Here is a 22,255-nt window from a genome sequence, read left to right as displayed (position 1 = left end):
TAAACCCTGGCCCCTCTTCATGAGGTGGGCACTGCCATGATCCTTATGTCATGGAGGAGGAAAGAGGATCAGAGAGGCTGAGTCCGTTATTCAACTAGTAAGTAGTGGTGTTGGAATACGAACACAGTTTCTTGACTCCAAATCTGTATTCTTTACCTAGCACACACAATGGTTGGCTTTCAGATACTATTACCAAGAGTTTATCAAGAACTCCACACTCGGGCCCTTTTCATCAGTAACAGAATTATCCCAGGCCTTCCTCCATCACACAATGTTTGACCTGAAAGGACACTGTACAGACGAAGACACCAAGGCTTCGAGCAGGTAAAGGAATTTGCTCTGCAGAGTGGCAGCATCCGGCCTCAAACCCTGACCGAAGTACCCTCCAACCACCAGTCAACTACACGCAAAGGACAGAGTGCTGACAAAAGTCATCTCATCTGGAATGTGGCCTTGTCGACAATCTCATTTTAGCTCGACAGGATGTGGGCACAATCAGAAGGGCATTTTACCTTACAACTTGCTCCCTGGGGCCTAAACAGCATGTTGTTTTCTTTCCTTCTTTGCTCCTGGCAGCAACAGATACTGTTGGGTTGGAATTCCACAAACTGTTTAGACTTAAGAAAATAAATGACACAGACTTTGCTGGCCAATATTAATATACAATGCAAACCAAGAAGAGTAGCAAGTTGAAAAGCACAGAGCACAGCGCCACCTGGTGTTGACAATCAAGACAAGTCAGTTTAGGTGCTCTCTCCTGGCTAGAAGCAGCTTGACTAGCACAAACCCCTCAGGGGTAAAACTCTCCTCTTCATTTCCCTTCTGGTGAGGAATGGAGGCCCGAAAGGCTGAGAGGCCTGCCAAAATTCACAAAACAGGAGATGAGAGAGCCGAATCCTGTTTGGTTTTCAACTCTGTGTCTTTTCCACAGGGCCCAATTTGGGGGAAGAGAGCACAGTCATTTTGCCCTTGGTGAACATGGGCTACCAGCTCGTATGGGGTCTAAACGGCAGCTGGTACTCAGAAGGAAGATCCCTTCCTTTGAAAAGGAGAGTAACCTTGCTGGCAGTGATGACCTCCCACACGAACATGACTCCTGCAAAGATCTCTTTCATCCCTCTCCAGAAGAGAAGAAAAACATAAGCGCCAGCCCCAGTTCCTACACTTCATGGATGTGAAGAGCCCAGCATGGTATAAAATCACCACCATCTGTAGCCAGGCACAAACCATAGATGCTCCATTCTCCTCTGCCAGCCCACAGGAAGAAAGGCAAGGCTTGCAGAAGGTTGCTGCTTCAGACAGAGGCAGCCCTTTGAACCAAGATGAGCGGGAAACCACCTCAATAAACACATTTTGGATAAAAAAGAAAAAGAGGGAAGTGACATAGCACGCGAGCAGAAGTTAGGGGGCCACACCGCTACACAGATTACACCTTGCACAACCCCAGGGACTACGGTGTGAGCTGTGCTTGCTGGAGTGAGTCACACAGTGGCCCCAGCTGAGGTTTTAGAACTAGATTAGCTTGGACTTGCTTGGGGCCGTGGGCAGATCTCTTTGAGTCTTGGCCTCTTCCTCCCCATGTGTACAACGAGGGTGCTGAATTACACCTGGACCACTGAGGTCGCTGGGATCTGGTCCCTCTCTGACCTCATCTCCTCGGCTCACTCTCCTCCTGCCCACTGGCCTCTTTGCTGACCCTTGACCAGGTGAAACTGTTCTTGCCTCAGAGCCTCTGCACGGGTTCCAGCTGCGTGGACCAATGCTGTTTTGCCATGTCCCAATGGGGCCTGCTCCCTCTAGCTCTGTAGATTCTGCTCAAATGTTACCTGGTTGGACAACCTTTCTCTGAGGCCCTCTGATGTTCTGCCTTCTCTCCTGCTACTCTCATGCTCCGTTACCTTACCCTCTACGTCCTTTATAGCACTTAGCATTGTGTTCTCATTTTGTTTTCTTCAGTCCTCTATTGACAGAGCCCAGCACTTAGTGATCACAATCTTTGATTGAATTATATTATTTCACATTCATGATCCTCCTGCAAACTATCTAGGGAGAAAAAGAGTGGGGATAGTTGGAATAAGATAAATGAATGGCCTTAGAAAACGGAACTGGCCTCCAATACAGTCTCCACTTCTGTGGTTTTTGCAACTGGTGCCTGTGATGTGTCAAGGGCCATTCCAGGCACTATCCTAGGCTGTTTATATAAATGCTTTCCAATCCTTACCGCTGACCTTTGGGCATATGTAATTTGCCCAGCTGGCACATGGCACAGCTGGGATTTAAAGCCAGGTTTATGACTCTACCACACTTCCAGACTCTCTGGTCAGTTTTCCAACCCACCAAGGGTAACTCTTTGGAGGTGCTGTCAACACCCAGAGCCCAGAAACCCACGGCCTTGGAGGTGGGTGGGATGGGAGCCAAGAAAAGAATTCCTCTGGAGTAATCAGTATCAGGAACTGCAGTGGGGCATGTTGCTTCCACATCCAGCAAGCTTCTAGAAGCAGCCAAGAAAATAAGAGTCTACATGCTCTGGGTATTAAAAATGAGCAATGGATCTAAAAGGAATTTAAAACACTCAGCCTTGGCTTCCTCATTTCTTGGTGTTAGTTTTCCATGTAAATTGATAACTAGTTAGGTATCTACAGTTGGCACATACTGCTATTTTCAGGTAAATGGTAATGGAGACAAGATGGCTAGGGCAAAAAAGTGGGAAGCATTGTCCAGTTTTATGGAGGACATCACAAGTATCTGGAAAAGAGTGTGCCAAGTTCACCTTGGAAGTGTTATTTGCCATGAATGGATAAAGAAGTTGTGGTGTTTATGTATATACGTGTGTGTGTGTGTGTGTATTATTCAGCCAGAAGAAGGAAATCCTGTCATTTGCAACATGGGTGGACCTTGAGGGAGTTAACACTAAGTGAAATAAGCCAAAGACAAATACTACATGGTACCACTTATATGTCGAACCTAAAAGAAAGAAGTCCAACCCTTAGAGAATACAAAAATGTTTGTCAGGGGCTGGGGATGGGGGAAATAGGGAGAGGTTGGTTAAAGGGTACAAACTTCAGCTATAAGGTGAGTAAGGTCTGAGGATCTAATGTAAAACAAGTAACTAGAGTTGATAACCCTATATTGTATAATTGCAACTTGCTCAGAGAGAACTTAAGTGCTCTCACCAAAACAAACAAAAAAACCCCAAAAAACAAAACCGACCAAAAAAACAGAACAAAAAAAAAAAAAACTATGAGATGATGGATGTGTCATTTAACTAGATGGTGAGAGTCCTTTCACAATGTATACATCTATCAAATCCCCACAATGCACACTTAGGAATCTTGTAATTTTTTTCAATAATACCTCCATAAAGCTGGAGGGAAAAAAGTACCACTTTCCCCTTCCACCCATAGTGTTGTCACTGGTTTTCCTGTGACTCAATGACTCATTCAGCATTTATTGAGGACACACTCTTGGCCAGCCCCCATGCCAGGGGTTGTGAGTACACGGTCCCTGCTCTTAAGCAGCAACCTATCTGGTGGGGCTCAGTGTTCTTCACTCACATCCTACAAGTAACGCACCTGCCTCAGAGCTCCAAGGACCCCAGTACCTCCTCTCAGCCTAATACCCTCCTGTGTGGCAGGTCCCGAACCTAACTCCCAGAGGAGACTCCAACTACCATCAGGCCCAGTCATGGAACAAGTCTAAGCTCCTCCCACACTGGCTCCCCCTCGGGATCCAGGGCCTCCTACTAGATTCCAGAGCAATGGCTTCAAATCAGGGTCTCCACTCTAAGGTGTGTTCCAAGAAACTTTACCAATTATCAAGTAAATCAAAGGAGTCTTTTGTCTATAATTAGAAGACTACAGGTCATCTCTATCTAACAGGCATTTTTTGTCTCCAGCTCCCATCCACCCTTTCCTCTGGTTCCCTTTAGAGAACTACCCCCTCCACGCGCAGACCATACAGCTCAGGTGGGGATAATCTTGCTCAGTTCCAGGATGGGCGTGTGGCTCAGGCCTTGTCAGTGAGAGCCCTACATTCTCATGACCATGATGACTGGCCGCGGACCAGCACATGAACCTACTGAGAGGGAGACCAGTGCTATCGGCAGGTAGGTTGTAAACCTGATCTGCTACAGGGTAGAGCTTGCCCACACAGTTCATTGGAACTGAGTGACAGAAACACCAACCAAGCCTCTTGATTCTGCCAGGATGACTCCCGGAATTTTCAGTTCCCTTCCCAGTCCAACACAGATGAGCATTGATCTACAGCTGGCAATTGCTCCCAGTGGAACATTCCTCTCCTGACTATAGGCTAAAAGCATTGTGGGCAATAGGTGTTTTTGTAATAAAAGGGTGTATGAAACCAGTTTCTCTTTTGGTGTACAGAAAAATACTTGAGTTTATGCAGATCTTAGAAAAATCACTATTTGAAATGTGTGAAAATTGTCCACTTGTAGCTAATGATTTTAGTCTAAGTTGAGATACTCAAGTTATTTGGGTTTCAATTTGGGCACATTTCATCTCAAAGATAAATGCATGGTCCTACATTTTGTCTGTCCATCTTCCTTTGCAGGAAGCAATGACAATTCATAACAATCTCCTTCAGGAAACCACCAAGACAGGTATCTAGGTATGGCATCTGCTTGGGAGGCTTCCAAAGGAGAGATGGTCAGAAGGCTCCTCTTGAGCTCTGTGACACAATGTTGCAGAAACCTTGTCACCAGCTCCAATGACCACAGGCCGTCCAGCTGGCCAGAGCTCAAGAGTGCTGTGCAGCCTGGGAGTCCAAGGAATGGCTCCAGGGTGCCCTCATATTGCATAAACCCTCAGAGGGCAGCACCGTGCAGCCCTGTAGGGGAAGCCTTGATGAGGGCTGTGTCAGGATGCTGGGTGAGCTGCCCCTGTTGCAGAAATGAGTCCCGGCACCAACCCTCCAGGTAGGTAGCCTGAACCACAAAAGGGCTCCCCAAACCCACACTGCCTCCTTCTCCTCTGCTAACATGCGACTGGTTGGTTATCCTGCAGTTGACCTTTTATTGCCCCTCTCCCTGTATCTTAGCAGCCAGGAGGTGGGTGGATGTTTCTATGTTGCAGCTGAATCTTACTGGCATATGACAGTAGCTGTGTCAGATTTTAAAGCCCAAGGTTTCTAGAAACCTTGGTGTGTGAACAACAGCCCTCACTGCCGGAAGTTCTAGTATAATCTATCACTTCTAGGAGAAAAAGGAGAAAGATGACCAAGAATAGAGTAGAAGTATCCAGGCTCTAATCATGGATATCAGAAGCCACTAAAAATAAACAACCCTGGAAAGAACTGGAGGGTGTGGCAGAGCAAGAGGACCAGATGCCAGTCATGTCATGGCTGCGGTAGGCATTAGGAGCAGTGTACTACCCAGAGCCAGGGTCTCCACAGCATGCCCACCACCACCCCCAAACCCCCAGGTTGGAGCCCAGCAGATTCATACCCTACTGCCCTGTGCTAGCTGTGGGACCACAGGCAAGCAACGTGAGCTCTTTAAGTTTCAGTGTCTTGTAACATTCTGCAGGAGAGTTGTTGTAAAGATTAAACAGGCATACACACACAGGCTGCTTTTGCCTGGTGCACTGTGTTCAATACATACGGTAATCATCCTGGATCATCATCATCATCATCTAGGCAAGAGTTCTACTAGGAAACAGTGATCCAAAGGATCGGCCACTTGCTACCACCAGAAGCACAGGTCCCATTTTTTTCCACATTGAACAGGCTGATGTAAACAGGTTACTTCCCAGAATACTGAAGCCTAAGGACAAAGTGTGGGGGTAAGCAGAAGCGAAGGAAGGTTCTCTCCTGTCTACTCACGTAAGATAAAACCTCTGTCAGCTTGCCCACACTTGTCTCCCCCTTTTCCATTAACTTGCAGGGACAAGTACAATAAATAATGAAAATGAAACCTTTTTACACAATGTTTACCGAAAGTGTCTTTCCTGCACATGGCTTAAAATATTGTGGATATGTTAGCATATTGTGCTGGATAATGGATTAACAAACACACATTCAGCATATTTACAGGCAAGCCATTCACATATCAGATTTTCTACAGTTCAAAAGGGTACAACCTACTCAGGAGAGGATGTCAGGTTCTAAGTCCTATATAAATAAAGTTTTAGAGACTGCAACACATACATACCCTTTCCTCTTTCCCTTTCAAGTATTAAGTGCTGACTGACTGAAGCTAGAAATAAAAAGAGCTTAGCTTTTTAGCTACTTTGTTTTATTGTGCCACTCAGGTATGTTGTTGTAGACCTGTCATCATTAGTGGTCTGTGATCCAAGAGTGGGAAAATGTTCTTTGAGTCATAAAATGGGCGGCAATGGTAGAGATGACCAAGCTGAACCACACAGGTATATTACCACTGGAGCCTGACCTCAGAGATAAATCGAAGTAGAAGTAACAGAAATCATGCTTTGTAGCTCATGGCCACATTTACAATGGCATGATACCACCCCCACACCCACCCACCCACTCAAACTATTCTTTGGGTGCTCTTCTCTGTGCTCTTATGACATCCTATATGTGCATTATTCTATCAGCACTAATCTCCCTGTCCTCCAATTGTTGGTTTAAAGAACTGCCTCCCCAGAAGACTCAAAGGAAGGACACATATTGGCAAAACTGTAGTTTTCAGTACTCCACTTGGTGCCTCAAACCTAGCAGATGCACAGATAAATGTGTACAAATAAAGTCAATGTAAGATGTGTGCTTGCTTTAAAGAAGTCACAAGACAGGAGACCACATTAAAAAAATATATCAAAAAAGGAAACATCAAATTTAATTTAAAGGGAAAAAATCAGAAATTGAGAAAACAACAGAACAAATCAATTCCTGAAAAAAAGAGTTCTGCATCTTGGTGATCACATTTATTGAAAGGGTTGGAAAAAAATTAAAATGCCCTTTAGCTTAAGAATTTTTTAGTTATCCGCAAATCAACTCGTTTCAGGAGTGGAAGAATCCTTGGTCATTTCTTAATATCAAAATTTACGCAGGTTTCTCTTCTGAATGTCTTCTACATTTAAAGAGGCAATCATACAAAAGCTCCTATATTCCATACATGATAAATTCTTTGTTTCAGCCAACTCTTAATGGAGGGGCAACTAGTACAACACCATCTCCCCGGACAAAAAGCATTGGAATATTCCGTTTTGTTGACTGGAAGAGGAAAACAAAGACAGAACACATTTATACAGATACATAGTAGTAGTATATATTTTTTGAGAAAGAAACTTGAAAACAAAATAAAAAATAACATAGATTCATCATAACACACACTGATTTAAAAACCTGACCACTTACTTACCTTTGTAGCACAAAGAACCACTGTATTAACTGTTTACTTGTTTGTCCTTGATGTCAACAACTGGGGCAAAGACTGGAGCTATCTACCAAAATCCATTCTTCTCCTCTTCCGGGCACATAGCTAGACTACATTACTAATGTTCCTCTGCAAACAGGTGCAGCCATGGGACTGGGTTTTAACCAATGGGAAGTAAACAAAAATAAGTGACTGACCCATTAACATTCTATGAATGCCCCTCTGTGGTCTTCCCCACGTAACTAGATGGGACTCAGATAATGAACTCTGGAAATGGCAGAACCATAAGACAGAGAAAGCCTGGGTCCTTGACTGAGTACCTGAAAGAAAGCTATCGTGCTGAACTCAAACTCCACTCAGGACTGTTATGTGGGTGAGAAATAAAATTCTGCTGTGCTGAGCCATTAGCTGTTGCTTCCGTATGCCCTGCACTCAATATGTAGAATGAATACCTTGGGGCAGTAGCCTACAGGTCGAGCCTTGGGCAGTAAGCAAACAGATATGGAATATGTGAAATCCTCCTATGCCTTAGAAAATGTAGGGTACAACTGTTACCTGCAATGACCTGGAAACTAGTCTAAGGGCCTCCCAAACCTATAGGTTCTAGGGGAAGAGGTTGGAAAAAGCCAAATGTTAGTTGCTGATGCACTCAGCAAGGCAGTATAAGAGATGAACCCAGGCAAGAATGAGCTGGTTTTCAAGAAAAGATTACAAGAAACAGGATTCACAGGGTTCAAAAAGTCAACTGTTTTTAGATCCCAAACTGTAGACAATAAACAGGAACAAAAGCTTTGAGGACTAAGCCCAGTTAAACCTTCTCAGTTAAACAAACTCAGCCCTGAGGCAAGGATCAGATTAAGGGTGCTGCTTTCCCACCCAAATTTACTTTAGCAAATGGCCGAAGGGTCAACATTAATTAGACAGAGAGGGAGAGGAACAGAGGGAAGAAACCAAAGAAATAAAGGCACCGACAGGCCATGTATAGGCAAGAACTTTGACTGAGGTTACTGGCCCATAGAATTTATTGGAAGTGAACAGATCAGACACAGATGAAGTCCTAAGCTTTTAAAGAAATTGCATTCAAAGAAACTATTTCAGTCTTCCACCATAAGCAAGAACTTGGTTGTGAAAACTCTGCAGCCCCCATTTAGGGTGGCCAGATTTAGCAAATAAAAATATAGATTGCTCAATTAAATTTGAATTCTAGATAAACAGAAAAGAATTTCTTGGTGTAAGTATGTCCCAAATATCACATAGGACACACTTAACCTAAAAGACATTACTTCTACTACCAGGACAGGAACATTTCACACATCCCCAGGGGATTCTGCTGTTTCCATTCCAAAGAGAGGTTTTTTTTGGCAGTTTTCCTGTCCCTGCTCTGCAAGAGAGGATGTGGGAGGGGCAATGGTAATTAATTCATCCTTTTTAAGTTCTAGGAATCTATACCACAAGTGACCACATGTAGATCTGACAGAGTGAACTGCCTCTCTGCCAGGCAGAAAACATTAGTAATAGCTGTTGTAGAGAGCCAGATGGAGTCACTCATGTCACGCAGGGGCCTGCGTCAAGCAATGACACGAGCAGCTAAGTGGACTGCAGCTACCAGATTATTGCTGAGACCAGCACCAGCTGACGACACCCCAGGACTGACAGCAAGCAGAAGCGGAGGAGGTCTGCAGGGGCCTGAGACTGATTAAATCCCTTTAGAACGAGAGGATTTTTGCAGCAAACTGTCAGACTCCTCAGACATGGACCCCTCCGTCTGACCACTTCAAAAAGGTAGCTGCGGCTGAAGGCTCTCTGCCTGACTGATCTCCACACAGAACTGAGATCCTTCACTGAACATCAGAAGCAGCAAGTGCCGAGAGCTGACCCGGACGAGACCGAGGCCTTATCTCCCCTGCGTGTCCACAGACTGATCTGGCGTTCAATTTGTTCACTTCCTGCCCTCTGTGTTATCTTGTTTGTCGTGTGGCTTGTCTTATGTTCTGTGTGTCATGTAAGAAGCCAAGTTAATCACGGGGTGAAATGTCATTGAGTTTGGAATCCTGAACCTGCTTTATAATGATGTTAACCTTGCTTTGTGACTGAATAATCTGACATTGTGGAGAGACACAACTTGTGTGTCTTCAGTGTGTGCCTTTATAGTGTGCTCATGATGGCTATGTTTTCATAACTTTTTTTAAAATGTAAAAACTATGTTTTATGAGCTTCTTGGGTACTGGAACTAACATAAAATAACCCCTCACACTAAAATTCAAGTAATACTTGTAAGTTTAGTATACGAAACTCAAGTACACTTACTTGTCACTGTCACCGAAAAAGTGATCTGACTCTTCCCTATAACACTCTCTCAGGGCAGTGGCTCTCAAATTATAATGTGAATAAAGAATCACCTCTTTAATAGCTCCTAAGATGGTTTCCTAGGCTCCAGGCCCAGAGTCTCATTTAGTAGGTCAGGTTGTGGCCCATGAGTCACGGTCAAGGGTGATGCCAATGCTCCCTGCTTTAAGGAACATACTCTGAGAACCGCTCTCCAAGAAACAAGTGTCATATGACTGCTGTCTATTATGAAGCAGTACTTCCTTCTGGTTTCCTTCGAGCTGCAAAAGATGCATCTCGTTCGAGGACAGCAAGTTTAGGGAAACAGTCTGTGCTCATCAAAATAACTGATATATTTTACTCAAATTCCTTACTCAGTGGTCATATTTTTGAACTTAAAAGTTCCTTCTCTTCCTATGGAATCCACTTCATCTGCAATGATTCTCCATTAAGTCAATGATAGTTTTCTAGAGATTCAGTGAACAGAAATGAACATGGCAGCATTTTCCAAGGCAAGTAGCTTCTACAATTGCCCTTAATGATCCCCATGCTTCCTGGTGTTCACGCCCTTGTGAAGTCCCCTCGCTTTGAGTGTGGGTGAAACTTATGCCTTGCTTCTAACCAAAAGAATGCTGCAAAGGTAATGGGATATCACCATCATAATTAGGTTACATAAGAAAGTGACTTCCATCTTGCTAGCCAACTCTCTTGCTAGGTTTGATGAAGCAAGCTGCCAAGTAGTGGAGACCCATGTGGCAGGAACTGAGGCTTTCTGTTCAACAACCCTCAAGAAAATGAATCCTGCCAACAACCATGTAAGTGAGATCGGAAGCAGATTCTTCCACGGCTGAGCTTCAGATGAGACTCCAGCCCTTGTGTAGCCTCATCAAAGACTCTGAAGCAGAAGACCTAGCTAAGCTGTGTCTGGATACCTGACCTACAGAAATGGTGAGGTAATAAATGTATGTGCTTTTAAGCTTTTAAGTTTTGGGGTAATTTGTTACGTAGCCATATGTATTCTTAAGAAAAAAGTATTGTGGGGGCGCCTGAATGGCTCAGTCGGTTAGGTGTCTGCCTTTGGCTCAGGTCATGATCCCGGGGTCCTGGGATCGAGTCCCACATCGGGCTCCCTGTTCTGCGGGAAGCCTGCTTCTCCCTCTCCCACTCCCCCTGCTTGTGTTCCCTCTCTCACTGTGTCTCTATCAAAAAAATAAATAAAATCTTAAAAAAAAAAAAAAGAAAAAAGTACTGTGGTTATATAAATTTGGGAAATACTGCATACTATACACTTTTTTGGAGATAGTAATGTCAATTTGCTTTAACCTAGGCCTATTTTACTGAGCTGTTAGAATTATACATGATGTATATAAATGGATAGCATAGCACTTGACATCAGCAGGCACAAAAGTTAGTTCTCGAACCCCTCCTGTTTCCACTTGTTTACTATTAGAGTAAGTTTATGTTATGATAGAATACTTTTCCATATCTAGTGTTATCTCTCTGAACCTATTTTGCCTAATTGCTCACATTTAAGGCACCCACAATTTTTCTGTATAGTGGGCACTTTCTAAATTAGATTTTAAAGCCCACAACAGCAGGGACCGAGCATGGTCTGCCAGATCCTAGAGATTTATAGACTAGGCAGTCTACCCATGTTAGCTCAGCTACTGCTGAGATCTCCAGAAGAACTAGTGCTATCCTGCTACCTTCAAGATTTCACTGTCCATCAATTCCACCATCAACTACTTTGAGCCCAAGGCCCTAATACATAGAACTGAACCCCCCAGGCTTTGATCCAGTTAGGCTGGCACTGGAAATCCTTACCATATCTCTTCCTAGCTGAACTTAGGTTTCCTGGGCTAGAAAGGGGGAAATAACACCGCTGGCCTCACTGTTACTGGATTAAGTGTAATAAAACCTGTAAATCTTTGGCCCACAGCAGTTATTCAACATGTATCAGTTTCCTTTCCCTCCTTTCTCTATTCTCTTCCTGGATATTTTCTCTCTTTTATCTCTTTTTTTGTTCTTCGACTTATTATTTTTTTACTTTACTGTGATGTGAAAGCAAAAAGCATTCACAAGTAACTGTACTTCAAAATTTGAATTTTTTCTTTTCCTGGGCTTAGTAATACACAGTACGACACTCTCCCGTGATGCTGGGGAGTGGCAGCAGCCGCAGCTCCCCGTCAGCCATGTGATCAAGAGGTTCAACAACCAATACACTTAAAACCATTGTTTTTTACTTTCAGTACCTTATTCAATAAACTACATGGATTATGCAACACTTTATTATAAATAGGCTTTGTGGTAGATGATTTTGGGCAACTGTATGCTAATGTAAGTGTTCTGAGACGTTTAAGGTAGGCTAGGCTAAGCTACGACGTTTGGTAGGTGTATTAAATGTATTTTCAACTTATAGTGGGTTTCTAAGGCTGTAACCCTACTGTAAGTAAAGGAAAATCTATACTTTGTTATCTCTACTTCCTCCCCTCCCCCATATTCCTCTAACAACCTGCACATATACTCATCACCCATAGCTAACATGGCACTCTGGGGAACAGAATGAATAATGTCCTGGGCTCTGCTATCAAATAGCTCACATGATGAAAAGGGATATAGAAATGAAGAGTCAGTAAGATCAATGTCAGCTGACAGTGCCAAAGGTTGGAAGATCCAATCAAAGGAGGAAATGACCAAAGGAAGAAAGAAGGTCCAGATGGTCAGAGAAAGTGTCACTGAGGAGTTAGGACTGAGGCAGTTCTTGAAACAGGCTTTGCAGGAAAAGAGACAAGGGCAACATTCCAGTTAGGGGATACATTATGGGAAAAGACATAGAAGCAGAACTACAGAGGGCACACTCTGAAGACAGTGAGTGGACCAACGTGGCCAGAGGAGTCATCAGAGAGGAGACTAGAAAGTTTCAATCACACTGTGGAGGGTCTTAACCTAGCCTGAACTTGTGCTTTGCTCTACAAGCCATAGAAAGCTTTAAATGTCTCTAAGCATGACTGTAACAAATGAAAGCATTATTTGAGGACAATTACTTTGGCAGTCAGTTGTGCATGGGCTGAAATGGAGGTGGACATAAAGGGAAGTGCCTGAGCTAGAGTCATGGCAATAGGAAAGAAAATGACACTTTAAATCAGCGTGAAGGAAGAATCAACTGAATTATTTCTTGATCACTGTGACTGAAAAAGAGAAGTCCAAGAAAATTCTGCAATTTATGGTCTAAATAACAGAAAATCATGAACAGAAAGAGGGAATAGAGAATGACTTTTTTTTTTTTTAAGATTATTTATTTATTTGACAGAGAGAGAGACAGGGAGAGAGGGAACACAAGCAGGGGGAGTGGGAGAGGGAGAAGAGGCTTCCCACAGAGCAGGGAACCTGATGCAGGGCTCGATCCCAGGACCCTGGGATCATGACCTGAGCCAAAGGCAGACGCTTAACGACTAAGCCACCCAGGCACCCTGAGAATGACCTTGTTTTGAAGGTGAAGAACACCAGCAATTTAGCTTTAGATGCACTGAGTTCAAGATAACATCCAAAGTAAAAATATTTTCAATTAGAATACTGGATATGAAAGAGTGAAGCTCAGAAAAGGAAAGAAACTGGAGACACAGATTTATCCACAATCACAATGGCCACCAATCACCACATGCCAAAGCTTTACACACACCGAATTTAGTGCATCTTGTTATAATCCTGGGAGGCAGGCACAGCTGTCATTTTACAGAAGCCCCCAAGGCTTAGGAAGTTTCTATAACTCGCCCAAGGTCATGAAACTAATCACCAGCAGCAAAAATCTGAGCCTAGATCTGTGAAGAGCTCAAGCTTTGGTGCTGTACTGATTACTGGTATGGACTCATGGCTTATCACATATGATAGTGACTAAATGACATGTCTGAGGGAAAAAAAAAATGTAGATCAAATTTTTAAAGCCCATGTTCACAGGGAGAAAGAAAGAAAATTTGTAAAGGAGTCAGCAGTGGTTGAAGACAGAAGGAAAGCCAGGATAAAGCAGAACTACAAAAACCAACAAAGGCTAATAGTTGAACACTTACTATGTGCCTGTGGCTAATCTAAAGGCTTTTCATGTAACCTCTCAATGAATCCTCAATAGCTGTATAAAGTGGGTCCTATTACCGACCCCATTTTATAGACAAGGGCACTTTTCACAGACAGGTTGGGTAGTGTGATACAATTAAATAGCTGGTACGCAAGGGAGTCAAGATTTAAATCCAGTCCTACCATCTGAGTCTACATTTTAAACCACTATGCTCTAGGAGAGTCAGAGACTGGCTTCCCAATACTTAGAAGACTTAACTGTGATGTTCTCTTTTTATATTTAACAATGAAATATGCCAAGATTCAGAAGATCTGCATAACTCCACAAACTAATATTTTCCAAATGACCAGTGCCTGATGTTACAGAATCCTGCATGGTAAAAGATCCACTGAAAGGACAAAGGTAGACCGATGAATTTGCATATAGTAAGAGTATGAAAAGTTCACCGATAATGGTCTCAGATGCCACACTGCAACTAACCTTTTTTTTTTTAAAGATTTTATTTGTTGGCACCTGGGTGGCTCAGTCGTTATGCATCTGCCTTCGGCTCAGGTCATGATCTCAGGGTCCTGGGATCGAGCCCTGCATCGGGCTCCCTGCTCCGCGGGAAGTCTGCTTCCCTCTCTCCCACTCCCCCTGCTTGTGTTCCTGCTCTTGCTCTCTGTGTCAAATAAATAAATAAAATCTTAAAAAAAAAAAAAAAAGGTTTTATTTGTTTATTTGTCAGAGAGAGAGAGCACAAGCAGGGGGCGTTGCAGGCAGAGGGAGAAGCAGGATCCCCACTGAGCAAGGAGCCCGACGCGGGACTCGATCCCAGGACCCTGGGATCATGACCTGAGCCAAAGGTTTAACCAACTGAGCCACCCAGGCGTCCCACAACTAACCTTTAAGAAACTACCACTTGTTGAGTTTTAACGTAGCATCAAAGGCAAATATCCACAAAAAATACTCCTCCTTTTTCTAACTACCTCTCTGTGAGGCCGTATTTTCTTCAACTATAACATATCATGACAGATTAAATGCAGAGAAAGATGTGAGAATCTAGATGTTATCAATTAAGCCAGGCATTAAAGAAATTTGCAAAAAGGTAAAACAAAGATGCTTCTCACCATTTTGTTTTAGTAGTTATTGTTAATAAGAATGTTACTTACATTAACATGTAATAGGCTTACTATTACTTTTAAGGAGTATTTTTAGAATTTCTCAGTTTTAGTTTTTATTATTGACAGCTCAGATCCACATCAAACATAAGAACACTGTCCAGCATTACTCATATATTAGCACACATAGGCATCTTACACTCACGTATATCCATGAATACTGGCAACCCTATGAAGTAAGTGGTAGTATTCCTGCTTAAGAATGAGGAAATTAAATCTGCCAAGTTAATTCCCTGGCCCAAGGTACCCCAGATAGGACATGGCCACACCAGGACTGGAAACGAGGTCTGTCTGACCCCAAAGCTTTTGCTTTTGATTGCTATACTTTACTGAGTCCAATTAGGTATCAAATCATGACAGGCTTCCTGTAAGTAGTGAGAAGCTGTTGGATACTAAGAACAATTGACATTTTAAAAGTGAGGAACAGAACTGCACGACTTACTTTATATATCTCTTCGTATGTTTCCTCATCAATTTCTATAGTAGTCACAGTTTCTTCCACATCTCCCAATATCATATTTAAATGCTGATCATAAGCCTAAAGTGGAAAGGTGAGGGACCAAAAAATTTAACAATCAAATTAAGAAACAATGAACAGGTCTTCTGCACAATACTTATACCACAAACTTTTATACGGAAGTAAAATATAATTCTGCTAGTAATACACTGTTTCTTCACAAATTATTTCCAGTGATAATTTAATTGACCTGATAAAAATGCAAAGCTGTTTATATTGGCCCAAAATGAGTTTACTCAAAATAATTTGAAATTATTTTTTTTTAAAGTGTCCACCCTACTGGTCATCCACGGCAGTCACATCATTTATAATATTTAATTATGAAAAAAAAGCAAATTCATCACTTCTCAGTAGACTTCTTTCAATTCCCTCTGTAACAAAATGACAAGAAAGAGGCAGTAAAGGAAATAAAATTCTTTAACTGCTAAGATGATGGTACTGTGGTCTCCCAAAGGCATAAGACACTGCCCTTCAACCCTCCCTTGTCCTACACTAAACACCACCATGTAAAGTAAGTAGCGCAACACCCTGCCCACTTAAAACCTAGCCAAAATAAACTGTGTTTGGCACTTGTGGGCTCAATCAATAAATGTTGCAATTCTGATATTCAGGGATGTCCTCAATCCAAACTCCAAAGCTCATATATTTTACTGAAAGGTGAAACTCCAGGGGCCTTGTTCAGAACCCACTTAGGCTTACTTCTAACAGTGTTAAATTTAAATGGTTTACCAGCTCACACCAAAATAAAAGTAGCCCATCAGCCATGTGGGGAAGTGGTAGCAAAGCACACTAACAAGAGCAAAAATCTATACATGAGGACCAGAAAACAAACACACAGAAGGCTGGGGGCCATTGAGTATAGAGGCAATCAAGTTTAGCAGGGAACTGAAGAAGCCTCCGAGAGCTTAGACAACATATCCTGGGGTGTCTGTCGACATGCCACTGGCCCACATGATTAAGCAATTCTATTTTTCTTGGCAAAGTTGTCACTATTCCATTTCCTGGGGTTCCTCTTCTCGTAAAGCTAGCTGCGTATTAAGACTACTGTCTCCCTAGGTCCCTACTTCCTTTCCAAATACAAGAGGTTCTTTACCTTTAGGTTTTATGGAAGGTGGAATCAGCGTACTTAAGAGTAGGGCTGCAGTCAGACTGCCTAGGTTCATATTCTGGCCCTCCCTTTACTGGCTGTGTCACCTTAAGCAGGTAACTTCACCTTCCTGAGCCTGAGCTTCTTCAAATGCAAAACAGGACTAATGAGTATCTACCCTCATAGAATTATTATAAAGGTTAAATGAGGTATTACATACAAAACACGTATTTATTTATTTATTTTTTAATTATTTGAAAGAGAGAGAGAGCGCAGGAGGAGGAGCAGAAGGAGAGGGACAAGCAGACTCTGTGTTGGGTGTGGAGCCTGAGGTGGGGCTCAATCCCACAACCCTGAGATCATGACCTGAGACAAAATCAACAGTCAGATGCTTAACTGACTGAGCCACTCAGACACCCCCATACAAAACACTTATAATAAAAGCACTTGGCATGTAATTAATGCTCAATAAATATTAGCTATTTTAAATCACTTTAAGGTAGAATGGCAGTAATAAAAACAATATACTCAAGAAAACAACAAGTTGTCAAGAAAAGGCAAAACATTCAGTGGAATAAATTATGAATTATATTCATAATTGTGAATTATGAATAAATAGGACCATTTCAAAGGACCAGTCCTATAGAAATATTTGCAGACATACACAAAAAAATATATACAAAGATACATACTACAGCATTATTTATAATAGTAAGAAATAGAAAACAATCTTAAAAACCACTATTACCATATACAGAATTCTATACAGCCATTAAAAATAAAGGAGACTTATACATACTCATGATCAATAATTTTCAAGAAAGATTAAAGAAAAAGGTGCTCAAAAAGATGTATAGTAAGATCCATTTTTATTTAGAGGTGGTGTATACAGTGCAAATATATGCATGTGATCACATATATGTATATGTGTGGAAATATACAGAAAAGATCTGAAAGATGACAGACCCATTTTTAAATGGTTAGCAAAAGAAAAAATGGGATTTCACCTTTTACTCTATGTACTTCTGGGCTATTTAATTTTTCTCACAAGAAAACAAAAATTTATGTACATATCAGTAACTGAAAGAACACTGAAATAAGAATGGAGAGTAAATGCTATTTACAAATAAACAGAAGGGAAAAAATGAAAATGTTCTTTAATAAACACATCAGTTTTGTTGAGAAAATGTTAAAAATATGAACAGGGGCGCCTGGGTGGCTCAGTCATTAAGTGTCTGCCTTCAGCTCAGGTCATGATCCCAGGGTCCTGGGATTGAGCCCCACATCGGGCTCCCTGCTCAGCGGGAAGCCTGCTTCTCCCTCTCCCACTCCCCCTGTTTGTGTTCCTGCTCTCACTCTCTCTCTCTCTCTCTGTCAAATAAATAAATAAAATCTCTTAAAAAATATGAATAAAAGGTAGTTGTCTTTCGCTTGTACAAATACGAGTGACCTACCTTTCTCTCATCTACATTCAAAATACTCCTCTACACTGGACAGTGTTTATATTTCAAAGGAGTAGGGTTAGGAAGGGATGACAAGGAAATAATCTGATTTCAAGGTAATTTAATAAATTTACTTACATGTAATCTGCCTCGAAGCTCTCTGTCATTTCTCATTTTCACATAAATTCGCTCATCCAGGCTGAGCCTGATGAGATCCAGGGGCTCTTCTACAGTGTTGGTAGTTTGTTGCTGATAAAAGAAACAGGCTTAGTAATATATTACTAGAGAGTGCAGTGTTCAAATCATTGCTATACTGTGTGACTGTGGGCAAGTTACTTAACCCCTCTATGCCTCAGTCTCCGAACCTGTAAAATGTGAGTAATAATTGTGCCTACCTAATACTGTTGTTATGAGGCTTCAATGACATTATGAAGGCTTAGAACAGAGTCTGGATCATAGTAAGTGCTATATACATGAAGGCTGAAACATACATATACAGGAAGGAGTTATACAGCAAAATAATCATGACTGTACTTTGTTTCCTCAAAATCCAAACTGCCTGACCCAATTTCAGTTATAGGAAGTCACTCTCTGACCCTTTAACCTTATCTCAAATATCATTTAGTGATTTGAAAAACATTAATGATTACCACACACTAATCAGAATGCTAAGGAAAGATGAAAGTTTGAAGGAAGATTATGGGTTCAGTTTGGGTCAGGTTGAGTTTAGGGTACCAACTGGCCAGCAAGATGAATATATAGAATGATGGTTGAAGGCACTAGCTTTGAAGTCAGGCAGTATGGGTTCAACTCCTGAATCTGATACTTATGAATTCACACCTGTATTATTAATTAATTTCTGAGACAGCACGTGCTGTCACATACAGAGGGGCAGAGGGAGAGACAGAATCTTAAGCAGGCTCCATGCCCAGTGCAGAGCCCCATGTGCAGCTTGATCTCACCACCCTGAACCGAAATCATGAGTCAGAGGCTTAACCGACTGAGCCACCCAGGTGCCCTGTGCTACTTATGAATTCAGATTAAAAATCATGCCATCTCTAATTATCAGCTTCCCTGTTTGTAAAATGAGGAAGCCCTATCTTCCCTTCACAATTCTTTTGAGTATTAGATGAGCTAATATATTAAATCAACATATTTAACGTATTTAAAATAGTACCTGGCAATCTGAGAGTACTTAGAAATGGTTCTTGTTATTACCAATTAAAGAACTGTGACAGATCAGGGCTAAGATGACTTTGAGTCATCCAAACGCAAGGGACGGTTGAAGCCAGGAGTTGTTAAGATTATTCAAGGAGAGCTTCTTCAGTGAGTACATTAGGCTAGTGGAGGTATGTGACCGAATGTTACAAGCTCTACAGCCTTAAAAAGCTAGATGGGGGGAGGGGGGGAGCCAAACCTGACCTGAACTGGTCCCCCTCCCCAGTTAAACAGGTGTTTGTTAAGAACCAGCTAACTACTAGATTAGGATAGAGAGGTCAGTCCCTGCCCTCAAGCAGTTCATTCTAGTGGGGAGGCATATTAACAAATACACAGTAATTTTATAACATATACACCACAGAGCCCTAGTGCTCCTTTAGCGGCGCCAGGACTGGTAGTGGAGAGGCCGCTTTGGAGCGAGCCCCTCAAAACTCACTCACCTGATCCACGTCGTCCGCCATGTTTCAAACCCTGCGCCCTTTCCCGCCTCTCGCGAGAGAACGCGAGCCCCCTCACTATTATTTCAGGAAATGCGAAAATGCCATGCGCCGGAAGGAGAAAGAAATCCGCTACGCGCCGTCTTGCTTCGTACGGTTTGTATTGGTCATTTGAGGCTGGGGCGGAGCTTCATGGGCGTAGACTAGGTCTGTAAGGAAGGGCGTGGCCGTGCCTGGTCCCGCTTGGGGCGGAGCCGGCGCTCAGCTTCCCGCGGTGTTGGTGCGTCGTTCTCGAAGGGGGTCTTGCCTGGGCAATATGGTTCGGAAGCGCGCGGCCGGTAGGAAGCCGCAGGGACGCGAACCGTGCGGCCGGAAGGCCAAGGGCGAGAGCATGGCCGGGCGTGAGGAGAAGGAGGCGGGTGAGAGCGAGACCTAGCCGGGCTTAGGGGGAGCTGCTGGAAGAGGGCAGGAGGCAAGGTGTGGGGAGCGGGGAGGCCGGACTCCTGGAGGTGGGGGGCAGAGGCTGCCCCGTGCCCATCTGCCCGGAGGAGACGACGTTACGACTGCAGGGGGAGGCAGGCGGTTGTGTCGCTGGTCTGGTCCTTATCGACGTCGCTGTGCTTTAATCCTCGCGAGGAGTGATGCGCCCGAGGCGATTCCCGTGGAGCCCTACCTGCCCATTGGCTCTGCCGCGTACCTCTTTCCTGCTCCCTGTTGCCCACAGGATACAGCCCAGCCTCCTACAGATGCACAGGGCTGACTAGGGGAAAAAGGCATGGCAAGTTATTTTGTGGCCCCAGAAGACGGATGGATCAGAGTGCTGTAGTGTGCGGCCCCCCAGAATAATATCTTCAGTTAAATCTCACCCCAGAGTTCCAGAGTCGATCCAACCTGACTTCTCCACCTGGATATCAAATAGGTTTTTAAAATATTTGTAAAGGGCAAAGCAAAACTCTTGATTTTCCCCTTTAAACCTGTCCCTTCCCCCACCTTTTCCCATTCAATAAATGATCCCTTCACCCACTTGTTAAAGCAAAGCCCTCGTTTTCCTTACACGTACCCATGTAATCCGTCTGTATCTCACATCTCTTCACCTGTCTTTATTTCCATGGTCACAATCCCTGCCTAAAGCCATCGTCACTTTTCAGTTGAACGATGACAGATGCCTCTTTACTGATCTCCCTACTTCCCTTTATCCCCCTGCAATGGTTTTCCCACCCAGCAGCCCAAGTGATTAAAAAAAAAAAAAAAATCGGATCATGCCATGTTCCTACTTCAAACCTGGGGCTTCTGATTCATTGCTCTTGGCCTAAAATCCAAATTCTTTACCATGGCTTGCAAGACCTTACATGATTTGGGTGCTGCTACTTCTCTTGTTGTCTCCTATGACTCTTTTCTTTGCCAGATACCCTCCTTAGTGGTTTCCTTTCCATCCCTCAAACATGCCATGTTATTTCTCACCTTGAGCCTTTGCCTTTGATGTTCCTTCCTCCATGGCTCTAGGGTGGCAGATTTCTTCTGTTCTTGAGAATTCACACCGCTTTGAGTGCTTTATCTAAGGTGATCTTCCCCAGGTACTCCTTATCACAGGCCCTCACAGCCTTTGTCATATAATGTAATGATCTTGTTAATTTATTTGCTTCTTTTTTGATCGCCTATCTTACCACAATTTAACTTTATGAAAACATGTTTTATTTTTTGCTGTGTCCCATATTGTTCTCTCCTTCCCTGCATTTATTAAGTGCTCAATAAATATCTTAAATAATTGCATAATGCATGCTGTAGAAGGGATTTCTGAGGTTCCTAAAATAACCTGGATAGATAGGTAACCAGCAAGGGCTCCTATGACACTAGATTCAATAATCCTGTGATTCTTTACGTAAGTTCATCATCCATTACTAAATAGGCAAGTGGAAGTCATTTCTAAACTTAGAAAGTGATTTACCTCACAGTTAATGCTACGAGTTCCATTTTATTCATTTACTCATTCAGATAACATTTTTGGAGTACCTAATATGTGCTGCGCACAAGCTAGTTGACATGGGAGATAGAGATTACTTGGAGAAGCTTAGAGTGCTGTAGTATTGACATTTATAAAAAATAGTCAAGAAAGTGTGATATCTTGGAAGAAGGTAGCAGGCTTTGTGGCTTCTGAAGGAATAATCAAGTTTGACTGGAGAGATTGGGAAATGCTCTCTGAAGGAGTTATGTTAGATCTGCGACTTTGAGAATGGGTAACATTTCAGCAAATGGCTGTGAAAAGGGTTTTTATTCCAGTCAGAGGGAATGTATTCTGAATATGTGGCAATTCAAAAATTAAAAGTTGTGATCTGATGGAAATTCCACCTGCCTGGGTACCATTCCTTCCAGCTGAACACTATCTGGACGCCAAGTTGGTGCAGCTCCAACACTTCGTAGTTGTTTATGTGCACTTGCGTAAATTATTTTGGACAGTTTAGCCTCTCTGAAGCTCATCTCTGAAACATAATACTGTCTTTCAGGGTGGTTGTGAGTTTTCAGTGAGATAGACGCTCCTGCCATGGTCCGTGTCAGGTAATCAGATGGGCTAGCTTCTATCAGTTCAGCTTAGGTGTAGGCAAGCATGCACCCAAGCTTCACTGAAACTCAGCCAGAGGAGCTACCAGTAAGTTC

At 42.8% G+C, this 22,255-nt stretch overlaps 2 protein-coding genes and 1 pseudogene across 4 annotated transcripts in view; 2 read left to right on the top strand and 1 right to left on the bottom strand.

Annotated features, from left to right (window-relative positions):
• The first annotated feature begins 1,168 nt into the window (after window positions 1-1,168).
• Window positions 1,169-1,326, top strand: LOC110585112 (annotated as a pseudogene).
• A 5,548-nt stretch (window positions 1,327-6,874) lies between these two features.
• LSM3 (LSM3 homolog, U6 small nuclear RNA and mRNA degradation associated) lies at window positions 6,875-19,785 on the bottom strand. Its single transcript, XM_021694993.1, has 4 exons — window positions 19,607-19,785; window positions 18,087-18,197; window positions 15,345-15,440; window positions 6,875-7,185 (listed from the first exon to the last, which is right to left on the bottom strand). Exons 1-4 carry the CDS (start codon window positions 19,625-19,627, stop codon window positions 7,105-7,107), a joined length of 309 nt encoding a protein of 102 aa, XP_021550668.1. The 5' UTR covers window positions 19,628-19,785; the 3' UTR covers window positions 6,875-7,104.
• A 46-nt stretch (window positions 19,786-19,831) lies between these two features.
• The window catches only part of XPC (XPC complex subunit, DNA damage recognition and repair factor), a 37,207-nt gene continuing 34,783 nt past the window's right edge, over window positions 19,832-22,255 (top strand). Inside the window, exon 1 of one of the 3 annotated variants that reach the window (XM_021695158.2) lies at window positions 19,832-20,022. In XM_021695158.2, coding sequence (XP_021550833.1) covers window positions 19,920-20,022 — 103 coding nt within the window. In that variant the 5' untranslated portion in view covers window positions 19,832-19,919. The remainder of the gene's footprint in view (window positions 20,023-22,255) is intronic. The other 2 variants (XM_044920998.1, XM_044921001.1) reach the window with 2 other exon arrangements.

The sequence above is a fragment of the Neomonachus schauinslandi genome, chromosome 1 (genome assembly GCF_002201575.2).
Source record: "Neomonachus schauinslandi chromosome 1, ASM220157v2, whole genome shotgun sequence".
Lineage (NCBI taxonomy): Eukaryota > Metazoa > Chordata > Mammalia > Carnivora > Phocidae > Neomonachus > Neomonachus schauinslandi.
Note: the sequence above shows the minus strand (reverse complement) of the source record. Positions and strands in the feature narration are given on the sequence as shown.